This window comes from Panthera leo, chromosome D2 (assembly GCF_018350215.1).
Source record: "Panthera leo isolate Ple1 chromosome D2, P.leo_Ple1_pat1.1, whole genome shotgun sequence".
In the NCBI taxonomy this organism is placed as follows: domain Eukaryota; kingdom Metazoa; phylum Chordata; class Mammalia; order Carnivora; family Felidae; genus Panthera; species Panthera leo.
In genome coordinates, this window is record NC_056689.1 from 27,939,053 (window position 1) to 27,960,588 (window position 21,536).

Here is a 21,536-nt window from a genome sequence, read left to right on the forward strand (position 1 = left end):
TCTTTTCAAGTTTTAGTGGTTTTTGATATATCATTACCATAAGGCTTATATATACAACTTTTTCTGTAAATAGCAGTCTATATGAAGTTGATGGTCATTCAAGTTTGAACAAATTCTTTTCTACATTCCTCCCTATGTTTTAGGTGTATGTTATTATAGTCTTTATATTCTTTTTTTGTGTGAATTTCCTGACTGATTTTTACAGAAACATTCATTCTTACTGCTTTTGTATTTCCTGCCTCTATGCTGTAATTTTTGGTCTCTCCTTTCCACTTAGAGGGTCCTTTTCATATTTCTTGCAGGGCTAATTTAGTGGTCATGAACTCCGTTAGTTTTTGTTTGGGAAACTCTTTATCTCTCCTTCTATTCTGAAGTACAGCCTTGCTGGATAGAGTATTCTTGGCTGTAGATTTTTCCCATTCAGCACTTTGAATATATTATGCTACTCCCTTCTGGCTTGCCAAGTTTTGTTGAAAAATCTCCAGCTACTCTAATGGTTTTTCCCTTGTAACCTAATGACTTCTTTTGTCTTGCTGCTTTCAAGATTTTTTATCAGTATATTTACAAATTTAATTACAATATGTCTTAATGTTCATCTGCTTTTTTTTATTTTGATGGGAGTTCTCTGTGCCTCCTAGATCTGGATGTCTGTTTCCTTATCCAAATTAAGTAAGTTTTCAGCTATTATTTCTTCAAATACCTTTTCATTCCCCTTTGTCTATTTTGAGACTCCTATAATACAAATGTTATTCCATTTGATGAAGTCACTGAGTTTCCTAAGTCTTTTCTTGTGTTGCATAATTTTTCTTTGTCCCTTTTGTTCAAGTTCATTGCTTTCCATTATTTTGTCTTCTAGGTCATTAATTCATTCTTTTTTGTTTTCATTCTTCTTTTTCTAGCCTGAATTGCACCAAGTATGTTATAATCTTGCTTATTGTACTCTTCATCTCTGATTCATTCTTCTTTAACTCTTTAAATCTAGGTTAAGGGTACTGCTGATGTCTTCTATTCTTTTCCCAAGCACAGTGAGTATCCTTATGATTATTGCTTTAAATTCTTCATCAGACATGTTATTTATATCTGCTTCACTTAGTTCTCTGGCCATGGCCTTACCTTATTCTTTAATTTAGGATAAATTCCTCCATCTTTGCATTTTGTCTACATCTCTGCCTTCTTCTCTGTGTTAGAAAAGCCAGTTATGTCAAAGAAAAGAAAAGAAAAGAAAAGAAAAGAAAAGAAAAGAAAAGAAAAGAAAAGAGATTTGGGGTTGCCTTTACCTCTTTGGAATTTTAATTCTAACCTGTCTCTAGTATTCAAAAAGTCATTGCATAAAGATCATCCTAACTGCTTTACCTTATCATCAGGACAAATAAGGCTGAAATTATTTCTAAAATGGATTTTCAAGGAAGAGGTGGAGGACTAATATGGAAGAAAAACCCTTTAACATCTCTTTGTTGGCTTAGCAAATCTTTATAATTCCCCAGGACAGGGAAATTAAACACAAGACTTACAAATGAGATAGGTCTCTGAATAACAAAAGCCAGTCCATTTGATTATTTAGTCACTAAACAAATACATAATGAGAACCAACAATGTACTTTCACATAAGACACCAAAAGAAGAAAATATTGAGCAAGTAAGAGGTCTGGAAATGCAAATTAGTCCCTGCATACAGCCAGGCCTGACTTACTTTAGCCATCACTCACTAAACTCTCTGATACCCTAATACCTCTCTAATACCCTCTCTAATAAAGTACCAATCTGAGTACTAACTTCACCAACAACCTTACATCACTTGAAGATTCTGTTCAGTAATATGTCCAAACTTAACAATATCAACATGATTTAAATCCACCCCGGGGGAAATATCCATGTCTGATGATTCTTAGAACTAAATCATGATGACAACTCACCTCCAACTTTGTTTTCACCAACTATAGAAAGACCACCATTAAAAAAAACTTCTCTCTAAGACCCTTCCTTCTTTAGAGCCTCCTCACTCTGCCCCATCCACATGAAGAATTCCTTAATTATGCTGTACATCAGAGAAGACAGACTAGACCTAACCAATCCTGAAGGTATAACAAAAACAGCAGAAATGTCTTAGAAAAATAGACATTTTTTTTACTTCTAAGTTTTAAAAAAACAGAAGTTAAACTTCATCTAATTCTGAATGTTCTCTGGAGTATATTTTTTAATTAGTAAAAATCTTGTGGAATATACCTAGATGTGCATACAAATGAAGAGACTGTGATGAGAAAATTTTATTTCTGAATATTCACACTGATTTTTAGAAGAGACCTATACTTTGCAAAATAAGGTCTTTTATAACAGGCAGTTCATCGTATAAATCTAGTAGACGCTCAAAACTCATTTCATTGAATGCCAGAGAAGAAGTTTCTCCATTATAGGGAATATACAATATGCAATAATTTCATTCATTCTTTCATTAAAAACTACAATTTAGCTTTTTCTAAATGCCAAGTATTATATCTTGGGCTAGAGATAAAATAGTAAATAAAATAGATATGTGATCTACCTGCATAAAGCTTAAAGTAAGAGATACTAACCACAATAGATTTAAAATGTAAGGAGTGATGATGATTCCACAGAAGAGACTAAGGAAGACTGGTATTAGTGTATATCATGGGCTTCCCAAAGATGCTCACACCCTAATTCACAGAACCTGTGAGCATGGTATCTTACATGGCAAAAGGAACCTGGTAAATGTAATTAAGGTTAAGAGCCATGAGATGGGATGACTCTCCTGGATAATCTGAGTGGGCCCTATCTAATCACATGAATCCTAAAAAGTGGAGAACATATCCTGGATGTGGTCAGAGAAGTAGATGTGAGGACAGAAACAGGGTCAGGGAAATGTGACATTGCTGGCTATGAAGATACACAAAGAGGCTGTGAACCAAGGACTATGGATGGCCTCTAGAAGCTGGAAAAGGCAAAGAAATGGACTCTCCAGAAAAGATTGGAGCACTCTAACACTTCCTTTTTTGGCCCAGTGAAACTTATGTCCGACTTTTGACCTATGGATGTAAAATAATTATTTCCATATATTATGGAAAACATTAGAACAATCATATATAATCACTAAAGTGTTAAGTGGTCAACTGTTTTACCCGTTATAGATCCATGTGGTTTCATTACCTACTAATTTCTTATTAATGTGACAAGACATTGAACTTACTAAACATAGAGCTTCAGTCAAAAAAACAAATGATCAAGACTTACTGATCTGTTTAAGAAAGTAAAGTCACCTAGATTCATACTGATCATGCGGATTGCACCTGAGAAACCATAAGCTACATTCATTTCCCACTGCTCAACTTCTCTGTACCCAATAGACTAACAAAATTTGAAACCTTGAAGTTACATTCATATAAAAGATGCACAGATTATGAGTGTTCATCTTGCTTTAAATTTTTACGGTTATCTTTATTGTGTCTCAATAATTACCAAGCATTTTTTTTTTATCAACAGCCCAATAGAAAAGCTCCTAACTAATCTGAAAAGCAAACCAGGCCCACCAAATTAGACACAACATTCCTTAAACTGGAAAGTTGAGGACTTAAGTATAAGAGCCATCTAAAATCTTTTAAGCAAATTCTGAGAAAGGTTTGAGTTCAGCTAATACCAGGAAAGTGCATTCCCTTTCGTTAAAGCAGATTAAACAGTTATAAAGAAGCGTCATTTCTGATATAAACTTGGAATAAAAATAAACCTAGAAACGTGTTCTGATAATATACCCCACAGTTTTTCCAGATTGGTTCATGCTGTTTAATTCAAATATTAATTGGCTAGGTCAGATACTAGCATTAGGCCTAAAATTCTGCACTTTCATATGAAAAGGAACTATTATACTGCTTGTGCAGTACTTTTTCATAATACTACAAATTCATATTTTTTTTATTATTAGTGGGTTTTACCTACAATAGAAAGTTAATATACTGTGCATATAAATGGGTTTCTGATCATGTAGACCACCATTTCATAAATTTAGCTCCTCCTGCTCTGACTTCTACACCAACATTAGGGCAGATCGCCAGATATTACCCACACATAATAAGTCTTTCATTCCCTGAAAAAAAAATGCCCTCCTCAACAAGTATTTAACATTATATCCTAAGAGAAAGGAATATACAAATATACTAAGATCACCCAAAGAACAGATTTCTCACCTCTGTGCCCTTCTTCCTATCCCAGGTTTCTATTCTTACCATTAATCCTCCCCATATTTTCTCCATGGTTATTATTTAATATATTAAATAAATATAAATTAACTGCTTTAGGCACATTGTCCATTTTAATTTTAAAAACTGAGAAGAAGCAAGTACTAAATTCAATATACCTGTAACCAAATGATAATCACTGAGCACCTGCTACCTGAAAGTCTCTGTGCTAAGGGCCAGGGAGAGAGTCCTCACTCTTTTGGAGCTCCTGTCCAGGAAAGGCACACAAATAAACACAGGAATGCCAACAGGGATGAGAGCTAAAAATGGGAAGTGCTAAGAGGGAAATGAATTTCAGGGGGTGTTTACTCTCCTTTGCCAGAAGAGGAGAAGAGGAAACATGGAGGAAGGAGGAAGGAAGAAGAAAACGGCCTCCATCAAGCATAAAGAGTAGTATGATCTAATCAATTAAATAAAATTTTTTTCTAAGTCTACTTTAAAAAAAAATTAAGATAATTTTCTGGACATGATTTTTTAAAAGGTACTTACCTCTGATCTTAATTATTTGCATATTATAAATGAAAAAGTTTCTTTCCACTTCATTCTTCTAACATAGAACTTACCTTGTCTTAAAACCAACATACCGAAGAGAAGGATATTAGTAACATAAATAAATAGGTTATGTGTTCTTGAGAAATGGGCCTTGAAACTATCAGAGTAAACCCTTGTTAAGAAAAAGAGCAGTAAGAAATATATATATATACAGACATTTTTTTCAGTGACTCACTTAACATATTTTATACCTGAAGTAAATATTTAAACACCTGTCTCCTCTACATGACAAAATTACTTTTCAGTAATAACCATTATTTTTCTGATTTGTTCTTTAACTTTAAAGTAATTGACAAATTTTAAAAGAAGAACAAATTTCAGTTAGTGCTCAAATTCAATAAAGGATTTCACGTATGAACTTCAAATGCATGAAATTTGCATTTCCCTAATACAAATATTACCCCAGCAATTCTGTTTTATTGTTATAATTTTAAATTTAAATAAAAATTCTGAGTGATAACATAAATATCAGAATTGATATTTCTAGTTCTTTTTCTTTATAATCATTGTGTCGTCATTGTTTCTTTGAATCTGCTGTTTAAATGCCTAAGGAATGTCATGGTTATTAAAGGATAATCATAAGATGTGCAATTTGAATCATTCATACATATCATTAAAAGTCAATTATAACCTTAGTATTGTTTAGAACTTAAAAAAACGAAAGAATTTTGAGAAAAACACTTTATCACTTAACATTTAGAATTGCTAGAGTTTGGTGATAGCAAAAACCAGACCAACTTTCAGTTCGTTTATTATTGTTTACAAATATCTAGAGACAATGCACCTTCTTAATGATTATACCCAGGGCAAAATGCTCTCATCACTTCACCTTTGGTATAAATAGTTTTTAACTCAAATAGTTTTTAACCAAAAGTTGAAGAGAGCCATAAAATCACTTATGTGGTATGTATTTATGATGTACAGGACCAGTTTCAGGGGCCTGTGACTGTATTCAGGGCCCCATAGTCAGAAAGGAACCCCATGCTTGGCCTTTAATGCTTTGCTACCACAGTCTTGAAATGTTTAATAATTTTACCTTGGGATTTGTGTATATTAGTGATGGAGCATATGCCCTAGACTCACAAGCAGTTCTGCCTTTCGGGCACAAGTCCTTAGCCACCTGCTCTCCCACCCAACAATTACTGCCACCCTCCACTCCCAGTGGGGGCCTTAGCACAAGGCAAAGTGGGTCATGGTCATGGGGCAGGGCTAGAGACACCTGTGAGGGTCTGCATGTTCTCACAAGTACTATGTAACAGAGAACCTAACATTAAATAGCAAGTAAAAATTACCTTCTTAGGTCAATCAAGACTATGAGGGGAAAAAAAGTTTTTTCCCTGATTTTAAACAAGGGTACTTGCATTTTCATTTTGCATCAAGCTCTACGATTATGTTGCCATCCCCAACTATGTATGTGTGTGACTGTGCATGTGTATCTGTTTGCTTTTGCATCTAAAAGAATAAAACAACTTTATATCTGAAAAGTTAATTTATCTATAATTTTATACTTTATAGATTAAAATAAACTTATATGCAATTTTATTTGTATGTATAAATATGAGAATAATTTTAATGGTTTATAGATCATGGGAGAAGGAAATCCGATACAATACTATCTTTTGAGTTTCTTATAATTGCTAAATTCCCTTAAAAACTCTTTAACTAGGGATGCCTGAGTGGCTCAGTCAGTTAACCATCTGACTTCAGCTCAGGTCATGATCTCGCTGTCCATGAGTTTGAGCCCTGCATCGGGCTCTGTACTGACAGCTCAGAGCCTGGAGCCGGCTTCAGATTCTATGTCTCCCTCTCTCTGTTCTTCCCCTGCTCACACTCTGTCTCTCTGTCTCTGTCTCTCTCTCTCTCTCTAAAAAGTAAACAAACATTAGAAAAAAAATCTTTAATTAAAAATGTATTATATGCTTTCTGGGTTCATGCTTTTCTTATATAACTTTCTATTTCTTATGCTTTGTCGTAATGTTCCATAAATTTTTTTTTAAAATACTAGAAATTTAAAAAAGAGTATATTATATGCCAAAATTGAAGACATTCTAGCTTCAGAAGCAAGACATGACATTACTAACATGTTCTTATTAACAAAGTCTGCTTTACAACTTTGATCTCTTGACAGGCAAGAGACTTTTGGTCAGGAGCCAAAGTTATCAAATATTAAGATATGAAGATACATCAAATGTGCAGAAGGAGCCTTAAAACTCATTAACTAATTTTAGCACACTTCAATTATTCACATAAATTACTTATACTGAACAATCTTAAATCTTCAACTTCATACCCCAAAGTCATATGATTTGTAACTAATAATTTTCAAAATGTACTCTCATAATTCTTGAACTATTCCATTTATAAAGAAGATGAACAAAATATTATATATATATTATATATATATATTATAAATCCTTCATTTTATTTAGCTCTATTACTTAAGGGGGCTTCATGATCAATATATGGTTGACAATGTCTTCAATGCTTTCTTGTTCATTTTAAAAACAGCAATAATTTGAGTGTAAAAACTGGCATATGTACTCCATAGATGGACGTAGAAAAATACATATGAACTGAATATATCACATATGAATATATATGAAATGAAACCAAAAGGATCTTGAAACAAATACTTTTTCATTTGTCTAAATTTAGACAACATTTATAATATTCCTAAGAGGTAGGTCAAACTGCAAAAAATTATACAAGTATATCATTTGTGAAAAAGGTTAGGAGCCAAAGTGACAAACTACAGGCACTCTACACCTTCAAAACTAAACCCTGATTCCTGCAGCATTCACTTGATCTAATACTACCTAAATTCCAATTTTGTTATTCACCAATGTAATCCTGAACAACCTTCCCATTTTTTCATCTTCCTTTTATTGATGTGCAACTCCAGTTTCTTTTCTCTAATCCTGACTCTCTTCTTCAACTAATATTTAAATACTTCCTCAAATAAAACAATTATATACTGTTGGATCTCATCCCTAGAAATTCCTATTTCAAAGCTGTACTCTGTGAGTAGAACCCATTCAGAAAGCCAAACCATGTAAAATCATGTACTCATTTGTAAATTATTACATTTGTACACAGAAAGAACCTCAGTACATACCCATTGTAAGGGGTTGGTGGAAAACCAGTTACTTACATTGTTCATGTACTCTGAAAGCAGGTCCTGGAGAGCCTGACGAATGGCATTGCATTCTGCGATAATCCGTTCCCGATGGAAATCTCTTGTGCAGGAAGAGTCAGCCAACAGTGCAGCCCCACTGATAATGGCTTCAAGACGTTTTTCTAGTGATGGTCTTATTTCTTCCTCAGTCACTGTGAGTGGATCCAAGATAATTAAATTCTAAAGGAAGAACACATTTGGATGATTAGAACTCTATGGCATTCTGTTTTTAAGAAAAATAAATATTATTTCATTTTCTCATTTAGAATTCAGATGTGATAATAAAGAGAATTTTACTTCCATGCATAACTCTATGTAGCAATTATTATTCAAGTGAGTGACAAAAATTGTGCAATTATTAAAATCAAGTCTAGTGTCAGACAGACCAGTATCCAAATCTTGCCTTTCCCACTGACCTATAGTGTGAACCCAATCATGTGTCCTTCACAATCCGAACCTCACCTTTCTGATCTGTAAAACTAGAATATTAATGTTGCTTGTCTCATAAAACTGTTGTAAAAATTATGACAAGACTTAATATAGTGCATGGCACATATTAAATATTATTTACAGTAGTCACCTTAATATTGAACTTCATTGTTTACACAATATTTTAACATATATCATCTCATCCTGACAACACTATAAAGAGTTGGGCAGTAAAGATACTGGTAACCACACACTTAAACTTGTGAGAAGTCAGGCTGAAGCCATCTTACTCAAGGTCATTAGGCAAATAAACAGTGAAGTTCAGATTAATATCCAAGTTGTATAATATTCAATATTCAATATTATTTTCATCATGCCTCACTGTAAATCATATACTCTAATTAGCCTCAACACTAACATATCAAAGAGAATTCTGAATTTAATTATTAATTTAAAAGTAAAACTCTGTCTTCCATTTGATCTATTATAACTTCCAGCTATTTCCCACTACTGGAACCTGACATGGTATTTTTAATGTTTCCATTAGATATAAGTCTTCAGGCAATAGAAGCCAAGATACTCTACAGCCTATGAAGAAAAGATGGAGGGTATGTGGCTCTAAAGGTTCTTTTATTAAAATATATCAAGAGGGGAAGCCTTTCCAAGGTTAAGCATAAGGTGATAATTGGAGAAAGAATATCAAATAAAAGCTCTCTGAAGAACCCTTAACATAAAATGAAATCATACAATGATCTTCAAGATGTGCATGCACATGTGAGTATACATACACACATACACAAACACACCCAATGGTCAGAGGGTCTAATCTTACATTATGTAAACACACACACACACACACACACACACACACACACACACACACACAGGTGTATGCATATTGTGTGTATGTAATCTTACATTGATCCTTGTCCTATATTACGTTATGATGAATCATTGGGATATAATGTAGGATAAAATTTTTAAAACTACAAAGCTAGGGCCAAGCTAGGAAGAGAAAATTATAACAGAAAAGGAAACATTTCAAAACAATTAGAAAGAAAGAAAAATTAGTAGTCACCAGTGTTTGCACAGTATTGCTTTTCTTGATGATTCACATTTTGGATACCCCATGTATGCCCTTCATTTGTAACTGGAGATTGTGTCTGTCTCGTAGACTTGTTGTATATAATTCACTCTATAATGTTCACATATTTTATAATATAAAATACAACTAAAATATATCTTTTATAAAACTGGTTAAATGTCTTAAAATGATTCAGAAGAATTCTTCCTTTCATGATTCTATTCCATTTCTATTTTTCTATTGTGTTACTGAGTCTCTCCATTTTTCTCTTTCAGATGGACAAAAAATGAAAAAAAATTGAAAGGAAATTAATTTTACAAATACCAAGTTTAACATTTTCTTTATCCATGCATATAATTGAAATAACCTCACCATAGGCTTGGCCATATGTCAAGGATTCATTTACATCTAAATCTACCTCCTTATTTCATTTGCAAATTTTGCCATGTCTTTCTTTGGCTCACTATTATATATTTTTTTAATATGAAATTTATTGTCAAATTGGTTTCTGTACAACTCCCAGTGCTCATCCCAACAGGTGCCCTCCTCAATACCCATCACCCACCCTCCCCTCCCTCCCACCCTCCATCAACCCTCAGTTTGTTCTCAGTTATTAAGAGTCTCTTATGTTTTGGCTCCCTCCCTCTCTAACTTTTTTTTTCCTTCCCCTCCCCCATGGCCTTCTGTTAAGTTTCTCAGGATCCACATAAGAGTGAAAACATATGGTATCTGTCTTTCTCTGTGTGACTTATGTCACTTGGCATAACACTCTCCAGTTCCATCCACATTGCTACAAAAGGCCATATTTCATTCTTTCTCACTGTCAAGTAGTATTCCATTGTGTATATAAACCACAATTTCTTTATCCATTCATCAGTTGGTGGACATTTAGGCTCTTTCCATAATTTGGCTATTGTTGAAAGTGCTGCTATAAATATTGGGGTACAAGTGCCCCTATGCATCAGCACTCCTGTATCCCTTGGGTAAATTCCTAGCAGTGCTATTACTGGGTCATAGGGTAGATCTATTTTTAATTTTTTGAGGAACCTCCACACTGTTTTCCAGAATGGCTACACCAGTTTGCATTCCCACCAACAGTGCCAAAGGGTTCCCGTTTCTCCACATCCTCTCCAGCATCTATAGTCTCTAAATTTGTTCATTTTAGCCACTCTGACTGGCATGAGGTGGAATCTGAGTGTGGTTTTGATTTGTATTTCCCTGATAAGGAGCGACATGGAGCATCTTTTCATGTGCCTGTTGGCCACCTGGATGTCTTCTTTAGAGAAGTGTCTATTCATGTTTCTGCCCATTTCTTCACTAGATTATTTGTTTTTCAGGTGTGGAGTTTGGTGAGCTCTTTATAGATTTTGGATACTATCTGGCTCACTATTTTAATACAAACATCCTATCCCAATGTTTCATAACAATTATTAAATCAATTAAAACCTTCTTGAAAATGTCCTTCCAGTGTGATATTGTCATTAAGAAAAGACACTGAGGACAACAGAATTGCTCTTTGCTTTATCAAATGCCATTAGAAGATGTGTTAGAAACAGTAAACATGTCTCTCCAGCTTATAATGATAGGTAAAATTGATTAAATTTCAAATGTGTTTACCCTGTAATTATTGCTAGAAGAAACACAAACTTAGATGGCTATGATTTCACGTCGGAAAACATCCCTTCTTACAGGATTAAGTTCACTCTAGTACTTCTCTACAAGACCATTCCTCAAACTATCCTACCTTTGGATTTTTACCTGCCTGATCTTTAAAGTCGGATTCTTTGATCTCATCCAAACTCAAACCATTGCTTGCTGCGCTATCTACTACCCACATGCAGGCCTCTTGATTCTGCTTAACTACTGTCCTCCTATTTACATCCCATAAAAATTTTCACTAACCTTGTCATCAAATCAATAAAAAGATGAGTTTTTTTAATATAACTTGAATGTTCTACAAAGTAGAATGGGAGACCGACTGAAATAAAAAATCTCTCCTGAACATCAGTAAGATGATGAAATAGATTCTATATCTCACATCCCCATAGAAACTGATTTTAACAATGACCCATGAACTAGAATACATTTATCAAAGCCTCAGCATACAGCTGAGAGTTTCTAGCACCCCCATAGAGCAAAAACTCAAGCATTGAAGAGGATGAAAAAAAAAAAAAAAAACACTTTCACTTTAACCCTGTCAAGGTAGCACAGCTCAGCGCCAAGAGAGACTGCCTTCACCTGCGATTTCTCTCACTGGAAAAAGTGAGCCCTCAGCTTCCCCAAACTTGTGAAAAGGCTGTCCAAGAGACGCAAATTCATCTTTCCATATCAGAACATTGAAAGAATTGGGAAAGCTGAATAATCTAGGAATAGCTAAGAGCAGAGAAAAAAAAGGCAAGAGCACAAAGCAACCAATACATGGATTTCAGCAAGCGGCAGATCCTACTAACTGGACTGGGACTCTAATAAGAACCTTTCCCACAAATCCAACAGGATCTCTACCTACAGATCCTATAACTAGCCAGAATTTACCACCAGCATTCCCTGCACCTCTTCCTGTCCTGTGGCCAACACTCCATGCTCCCCTGCAGACAATGCATGTAAGCTCCTACACACAGCACATAAATATCAGCATCCAGCTGGATCTGCTGGATTAGGAGAAGGTGTGTAACCTTGAAAACTTCAGGGAAATGCCCTAGGGGAGATAAATAGGAGGATCTCAGCACCCGGCCTGGCTTTGCGAAATCAAGATAAGGCACACAATCTAAGACTTCTCCCCAGGAGAATAAGGAGGAATAAAGCAAGTGCATACATAGAAAGAGTCTGGAGACCCCAGTATCTCTGGCCTGGATGACTGGTGAAGCTTTTTCTTTCCTGAAGCCAGTAGTAAAGAAGTGACTCCTTCTTCAAATGTGAAGACAGAATGAAAGGTTTCAAGGAACATGAAAAATCAAGGAAATGTGATATCACCAAAGGAACAAAATAAAACTCCAGTAGTTGATCCCAAAGAAATGGAGATTTACTAATTGCCTAAAAAATAATTCAAAATAATCATCTTTAAAATCTCACCAAGATAAGAGAGAACACAAGTAGACAACTCAATGAAATCAGGAAAAAAATACGAACAAAATGGCAAGTTTGACCAAAAGACAGAAATCATAAAAAATAACCTAATAGAAACCCTGGATCTGAATACATGACTGAACTATAAATCCACAAAAAGGGTTACAGTCTGTAACCTGTTGTAGTCTGTAAGAGCAGACTACAGCATACAGAAGAAAGGATCAATGAATTCAAGGACAAATCATTTGAAATTACCTAGTCATAGGAACAAAAAGAAAAAAAATATTTAAAAGAGTGAAGAAAGCTTATAAGTCTTATGGAATACCAACCAAAAAACAAAAATCAATATACACATTATGGGATTCCCAGAAGGAGCAGAGAAGAAAAAGTTTCAGAAATCTTATTTAAGGATATAATGACAAAAACTTTTCACAAATTGGGGAGGGAAATAAACATCCAGATCCATGAAGCACAAAGAACCCCAACCAAATTGATTAAGCATAAAGAGATCTTCAAAGAGACATATTACAATGAAATTGTCAAAAGTCAAAGACAAAAGAGAATTTTGAAAGCAGCAAGAGAAAAGTGACCTACCTAAGGTAAAGGAGCCCCCCTAAAACTACCATAACATTTCTCAGCAGAAATCTTGCTGGCCAGGAGAAAATGAAATGACATAAAGGGCTGACAGAAAAAGGTGGTGCCCACAAGAGATGTTAAAGAGAGTTCAAATTGAAACAAAGGATGCTAATTAGTGACATGAAAACATACAAAAGTATAAAACTCACTGATTAATATAAATATATAATTAAATCCAGAATACTCTAAAATTTTAATGATGGTGAATAAATCACTTATAACTCTAGTATAAGGGTTAAAAAACAAAAGTATTAATAACTACAGCTACAAAAATTTGCTAATGAACACACAACATAAAAGGATGTAATGTGTAACATGAATAACAAAAAAAATGTGAGGAAGAATGAAAGTATACAGTTTTTATAAGCAATCAAAGTTTTTGTCAGTTTAAAATAAACTGTTATTACTATAAAATGTGTTATGTAAGTCTCATGGTAACCATAAAAAATAATCCTGTAGTGGATACACAAAACATAAAGATACTACTACAAAAAACAAACCACCAAATTACAAGAGAAGATGAGAAGGAAGACAGAAACAAAGGAACTGCAAAATAGAAAAAAAAATAGGCAATACTAAGTCCTTTCCTAACAATAATTACTTTAATCTTAAGTGAATTAAAATCTATAATAAAAATACAAATAGTGGCTAAATAGATATTAAATTAAAAAAACAACTAAATGCTGCATAAAAAACAACTATATGGGCATATATGCTTACATTAGCTTAGGTCACAGATAGGCTGAAAGTGAAATGTTGTAAAAGGATATGCCATGAAAATGATTATTTTAGTCTACTTCAGTGTATTCACTTTTTCAAATTTTCAAATGACCTTTTCTTTTTTCTCTTTCATTTCTTTTCTTTTTCTTGAATGCAGAAAGAGAAAACCTATATTTTTACTTTCAATTTTTATTAAAAATACTTTTATTTAATTTTTTTAATGTATTATTTGCTTTTATGTAACTTTTTTCAAATTCTACTTGAGTTCCATCATTTTATTCTAGTCTACTACAGTATATTCACTTTGTCAAATTTTCAAATGAACTTTTTTCCTTTTTTTCTTTTTGTTTCTTTTTCTTGGATGCAGAAAAAGAAAAAATTCATTTTTATTTTTAATTTTGATTAAAATATTTTTTAATTTTTTTCTACGATATACTTTACTTTTGTGTAATTTTTTTCAAATTCTATTTTACTCCCATAATCTTATTTTAGTCTACTTCAGTGTATTCATTTTTTAGAATTCTCAAATGATTTCCTTCCCCCCCCTTTTATTCTCTAATCTGTCAAACCACTTTCAACACCCAGATCAAAATACACCTAGGATCTAGTGCCATTTATTTGATTTGTGTGTGTATGTGTTTTTAATTTTTTAATTTTAATATTTTTTAAATTTTAATATTTTTTAATTTTAATATATTTTTTAATTTTAATTTTTCTACCTCATTAATTCCATTTCTCTGTTCAAAATGACAAAACAAAGGAATTCACCCCAAAAGAAAGAGCACAAAGAAACGACAGCCAGGGATTTAACCAACACAGATACAAGCAAGATGTCTGAACCAGAATTTAGAATCACGATAATAAGAATACTAGCTGGAGTTGAAAATAGATTAGAACCCCTTTATGCAGAGATAAAAGAAGTAAAAGCTAGTCAGGATGAAATTAAAAATGCTCTGAGCTGCAATCACAGATGGATGCCGCGGTGGCAAGAATGGATGAGGCAGAACAGAGAATCAGCAATACAGAGGACAAACTTATAGAGAATAATGAAGCACAAAAATAGAGGCAGATTAAGGCAAAAGAGCACGATTTAAGAATTAGAGAAATCAGTGACTCATTAAAAAGGAACAACATCAGAATCATAGGGGTCCCAGAAGAGGAAGAGACAGAAATAGGGGTAGAAGGGTTATGTGAGCAAATCATAGCTGAAAACTTTATTAACCTGGGCAAAGACACAGACATCAAAGTCCAGGAAGCACAGAGGATCCCCAATAGATCCAACAAAAACAGACCATCAACAAGGCATATCATAGTCAAATTCACAACATACTCTGGCAAGGAGAGAATCATGAAAGCAGCAATGGAAAAAAAGTCCCTAACCTACAAGGGAAGACAGATCAGGTTTGCAGCAAACCTATCCACAGAAACTTGGCAGGCCAGAAAGGAGTGGCAGGATATATTCAGTGTGCTGAATCAGAAAAATATGCAGCCAAGAATTCTTTATCCAGCAAGGCTGTCATTCAAAATAGAAGGAGAGATAAAAAGTTTCCCAGACAAACAAAAATTAAAGGAGTTGATGACCACTAAACCAGCCCTGCAAGAAATTTTAAGGGGGACCTTCTGAGAGAGAAAAGATGAAAATATATACATATATATATCTCAAAAGCAACAAAGATTGGAAAGGACCAGAGAAGACCACCAGAAACTCCAACTCTACAAGAAACATAATGGCAATAAATTCATATCTTTCAGTACTTACTCTAAATGTCAATGGACTCAATGCTCCAATCAAAAGACATAGGGTGACAGAATGGATAAGAAAACAAGATCCATCTATATGCTGTTTACAAGAGACCCACTTTAGGCCTCAAGACACCTTCAGATTGAAATTAAGGGGATGGAGAACCATCTTTCATGCTAATGGTCAGCAAAAGAAAGCCAAAGTAGCCATACTTATATCAGACAATCTAGACTTTAAAACAAAGACTGTATCAAGAGATGCAGAAGGGCATTATATCATAATCAAGGGATCTATCCACCAAGAAGACCTAACAATTGTAAACATTTATGCGCCAAATGTGAGAGCACCCAAAGATAAAATTAATCATAAACATAAAGAACAGTAATACCATACCATAATCGATACTAATACAATAATAGTAGGAGATAGTAATACCATAATAGTAGTAATAACATAAAGGTAGGAGACTTCAACACCCCACTCACAGCAAGAGACAGAACATCTAATCAAAAACTCAACAAGGAAGCAATGGCTTTGAATGACACATTGGACCAGATGGACTTAACAGATATATTCAGAACATTTCATCCTAAAGCAGCAGAATATACATTCTTCTCCAGTACACATAAAACGTTCTCCAGAATAGACCATATACTGGGACACAAACCAGCCCTAAGTAAGTACAAAAAGATCGAGAACATACCATGCATATTTTCAGACCACAATGCTATGAAACTCGAAATCAACCACAAGAAAAGATTTTCAAAGGTAAGAAATACTTGGAGACTGAAGAACATCCTACCAAAGAATGAATGGGCTAAAGAGGAAATTAAAAAGTATATGGAAGTCAATGGAAATGATAACACCACAACCTAAAAGCTCTGGGATGCAGCAAAGGCAGTCATAAGAGGAAAGTATATAGCAATCCAGGCCTTCCTAAAGAAGGAAGAAAGATCTCAGATACACAACCTAACCTTATGCCTTAAGGAGCTGGAAAAAGAACAAGTAAAACCCGAAACCAGCAGAAGACAGGAAATAATAAAGATTAGAGCAGAAAATAATGCTATCGAAACCAAAAAAAACAAAAAACAAAAACAAAAACAAACAAACAAACAAACAAAAAAAAACAGATCAATGAAACCAGAAGCTGGTTCTTTGAAATAATTAACAAAATTGATAAACCACTAGTCAGTTTGATCAAGAAGAAAAAGGAAAGGACCCAAATAAATAAAATCAAGAATGAAAGAGGAGAGATCACAACCAACACAACAGAAATAAAAACAATAATAAGAGAATATTATGAGCAATTCTATGCCAATAAAATGGGCAATCTGGAAGAAATGGACAAATTCCTAGAAACATATACACTACCAAAACTGACACAGGAAGAAAAAAAAATTTAGAAGACCCATAACCAGTAAAGAAATCAGATTGCTAATCAAAAATCTGCCAAAAACAAGAGCACAGGGCCAGATAGCTTTCCAGAGAAATTCTACCAAACACTTAAGGAAGAGTTAATACCTATTCTCAAAAAACAGAAATGGAAGAAAAACTTCCAAACTCTTTCTATGAAGCCAGCATTACCTTGATTCCAAACTAGACAGAGACCCCACTAAAAAGGAGAACTATAGACCAATTTCCCTGATGAACATGGATGCAAAAATCCTCAACAACATATTAGCCAACTGGATCCAACAATACATTAAAAAAATATTCACCAGGACCAAGTGGGGTTTATATCTGGAATGAAGCCTGGTTCAATATCCGCAAAACAATTAACGTGATTTATCACATCAATAAAAGAAAGGACAAGAACCATATGATCCTCTCAATAGATGTAGAGAAAGCATTTGACAATATACAGCATCCTTTCTTGATAAAAAGCCTCAAGAAAGTAGGGATGGAAGCAGCATACATAGAGATAATTAAAGCCATATATGAACGACCCAATGTTAATATCATCCTCAATGGGGAAAAACTGAGAGCTTTCTCCCTAAGGTCAGGAACAAGACAGGGAGGTCCGCTCTCACCACTGTTATTGAACATAGTACTCTATGATACTCTATATAAAAAAGCCAAAAGATTCCACCAAAAAACTGCTAGAACTGATTCATGAGTTCAGCAAAGTGGCAGGATATAAAGTCAACACACAGAAATCGGTTGCATTCCTATACACCAACAATAAAGTGACAGAAAAAGAAATCAAGGAATCGGTCCCATTTACAGTTGCACAAAAAAACCATAAAATAGCTAGGAATAAATCTAACCAAAAGGTGAGAAATCTATACACTGAAAACTACAGAAAGCTTATGAAAGACATTGAAGAAGACACAACAACATGGGAAAAGATTCCATGCTCCTGGATAGGAAGAACAAATATTGTTAAAATGTCAATACTACCCAAAGCAATCTACATATTGAAAGCAATTCCTATCAAAATAATACCAGTATTCTTCACAGAGCTAGGACAAATAATCCTAAAATTTGTATGGAACCAGAAAAGACCCCGAGTAGCCAAAGCAATCTTGAAAAAGAAAACCAAAGCAGGGGGCATCACAATCCCAGACATCAACCTTTACTATAAGGCTGTAATCATCAAGACAGTATGGTACTGGCACAAGAATAGACATTCAGATCAATGGAACAGAATAGAGAACCCAGAAATGGACCCACAGACATATGGCCAACTAATCTTTGACAAAGCAGGGAAGAATATCCAATGGAATAAAAACAATCTCTTCAGCAAGTGGTGCTAGGAAAACTGGACAGCGACATGCAGAAGAATGAACCTGGACCACTTTCTTACACCATGCACAAAAATAAATTCAAAATGGATGAAAGACCTAAATGTAAGACAGGAAGCCATAAAAATCCTCAAGGAGAAAGCAGGCAAAAACCTATTTGATCTTGGCCACAGCAACTTCTTACTCAACACGTCTCTGGAGGGAAGGGAAACAAAAGCAAAATGTACTATTGGGACCTCATCAAAATAAAAAGCTTCTGCACAGCGAAGGAAACAATCAACAAAACTAAAAGGCAACCGACAGAATGGGAGAAGATACTTGCAAACGATATATCAGATAAAGGGTTAGTATCCAAACTCTATAAAGAACTTAGCAAACTCAACACCCAAAAAACAAATAATCCAGTGAAGAAATGGGCAAAAGACATGAATAGACACTTCTCCAAAGAAGACATCCAGATGGCCAATGACACATGAAAAAATGCTCCACATCACTCATCCTCAGGGAAATACAAATCAAAACCACAGTTAGATACCACCTCACACCTGTCAGAATGGCTAATATTAAGAACTCAGGCAACAACAGATGTTGGTGAGGATGCAGAGAAAGAGGATCTCTTTTGCACTGTTGGTGGGAATGCAAGCTGGTGCAGACACTCTGGAAAACAGTATGGAGGTTCCTCAAAAAACTAAAAATAGAACTACCCTATGACCCAGCAATTGCACTACTAGGCATTTGTCCAAGGGATTCAGGTGTGCTGCTTCGAAGGAACACATGTACCCCAATGTTTATAGCAGCACTATCAACGATAGCCAAAGTATGGAAAGAGCCCAAATGTCCATCGATGGATGAATGGATAAAGATTGTGGTATATACATACAATGGAGTATTACTCGGCAATCAAAAAGAATGAAATCTTGCCATTTGCAACTACGTGGATGGAACTGGAAGGTATTATGCTAAGTGAAATTAGTCAGAGAAAGACAAAAATCATATGATTTAACTCATATGAGGACTTTAAGAGACAAAACAGGTGAACATAAGGGAAGGGAAACAAAAATAATATAAAAACAGGGAGGGAGACAAAACAGAAGAGACTCATACATATGGAAAATAAACTGAGGGTTACTGGAGGGGTTGTGGAAGGGGGGATGTGCTAAATGGGTAAGAGGCACTAAGGAATCTACTCCTGAAATCATTGTTGCACTATATCCTAACTTGGATATAAATTTTAAAAAATAAAAAATAAAATTAAAAATATAGAATGAAAGATCCAATGTAATTCAGAGGATTTTGGAATCTAAAATAGTTAAATATGAGACAGTGGGAAGAAAAAAAAAATAGTAGGGGACTTCAAAATCCCACTTTAGTAGTGGACAGATCAACCAGACAGAAAATCAGTATGAGAACATTGGACTTAAACTTCACATTAGGTCAGATAAACCAAAGAGACATATACAAAATCAAAACATACATTCTTTTCAAGTGCACATGGAACATTCTCCAGGACAGATCATATGTTTACCCAAAAAACTAGTCTTAACAAATTTAAGACTTAAATCTAAATTTATCTTTTCGCCCCACATGATATTTGGTATGAAACTAGAAATCAATAATAAGAGGAAATATGAAAATTTGTGAATACATTTAAATTAACACATCCCTTGTCCACTCTCACCACTGTTGTTTAACATAGTGCTGGAAGTTCTAGCATCAGCAATCAGACAACAAAAGGAAATCAAAGGCATCAAAATTGGCAAAGATGAAGTCAAGCTTTCACTTTTTGCAGATGACATGATATTATACATGGAAAATCCGATAGACTCCACCAAAAGTCTGCTAGAACTGATACATGAATTCAGCAAAGTTGCAGGAGACAAAATCAACGTACAGAAATCAGTTGCATTCTTATACACTAACAATGAAGCAACAGAAAGACAAATAAAGAAACTGATACCATTCACAATTGCACCAAGAAGCATAAAATACCTAGGAATAAATCTAACCAAAGATGTAAAAGATCTGTATGCTGAAAACTATAGAAAGCTTATGAAGGTAATTGAAGAAGATATAAAGAAATGGAAAGACATTCCCTGCTCATAGATTGGAAGAATAAATATTGTCAAAATGTCAATACTACCCAAAGCTATCTACACATTCAATGCAATCCCAATCAAAATTGCACCAGCATTCTTCTCGAAACTAGAACAAGCAATCCTAAAATTCATATGGAACCACAAAAGGTCCCGAATAGCCAAAGTCATTTTGAAGAAGAAGACCAAAGCAGGAGGCATCACAATCCCAGACTTTAGCCTCTACTACAAAGCTGTCATCATCAAGACAGCATGGTATTGGCACAAAAACAGACACATAGACCAATGGAATAGAATAGAAACCCCAGAACTAGACCCACAAACATATGGCCAACTCATCTTTGACAAAGCAGGAAAGAACATCCAATGGAAAAAAGACAGTCTCATTAAGAGATGGTGCTGGGAGAACTGGACAGCAACATGCAGAAGGTTGAAACTAGAGCACTTTCTCACACCATTCACAAAAATAATCTCAAAATGGATAAAGGACCTGAATGTGAGACAGGAAACCATCAAAACCCTAGAGGAGAAAGCAGGAAAAGACCTCTCTGACCTCAGCCGTAGCAATCTCTTACTCGACACATCCCCAAAGGCAAGGGAATTAAAAGCAAAAGTGAATTACTGGGACCTTATGAAGATAAAAAGCTTCTGCACAGCAAAGGAAACAACCAACAAAACTAAAAGGCAACCAACGGAATGGGAAAAGATATTTGCAAATGACATATCGGACAAAGGGCTAGTATCCAAAATCTATAAAGAGCTCATCAAACTCCACACCTGAAAAACAAATAACCCAGTGAAGAAATGGGCAGAAAACATGAATAGACACTTCTCTAAAGAAGACATCCGGAGGGCCAACAGGCACATGAAAAGATGTTCAACGTCGCTCCTTATCAGGGAAATACAAATCAAAACCACACTCAGATATCACCTCACGCCAGTCAGAGTGACCAAAATGAAGAAATCAGGAGACTATAGATGCTGGAGAGGATGTGGAGAAACTGGAACCCTCTTGCACTGTTGGTGGGAATGCAAATTGGTGCAGCTGCTCTGGA

General features: G+C 34.7%; 1 protein-coding gene across 5 annotated transcripts in view; it reads right to left on the minus strand.

The window, feature by feature from the left end:
* The window catches only part of CTNNA3 (catenin alpha 3), a 1,696,848-nt gene that overhangs the window by 1,240,083 nt on the left and 435,229 nt on the right, over window positions 1–21,536 (minus strand). For 4 of the 5 annotated variants that reach the window (XR_006194484.1, XR_006194482.1, XR_006194483.1 and 1 more), the window contains exon 1: window positions 7,948–7,983. Coding sequence is in view for 1 of the 5 variants with exons in the window: in XM_042908368.1 (XP_042764302.1) it covers window positions 7,948–8,151 (204 nt within the window). In the remaining 4 variants the exon portion in view is untranslated. Of the gene's footprint in view, window positions 1–7,947; window positions 8,152–21,536 lie in introns of those variants that run through there. The other variant, XM_042908368.1, reaches the window with a different exon arrangement.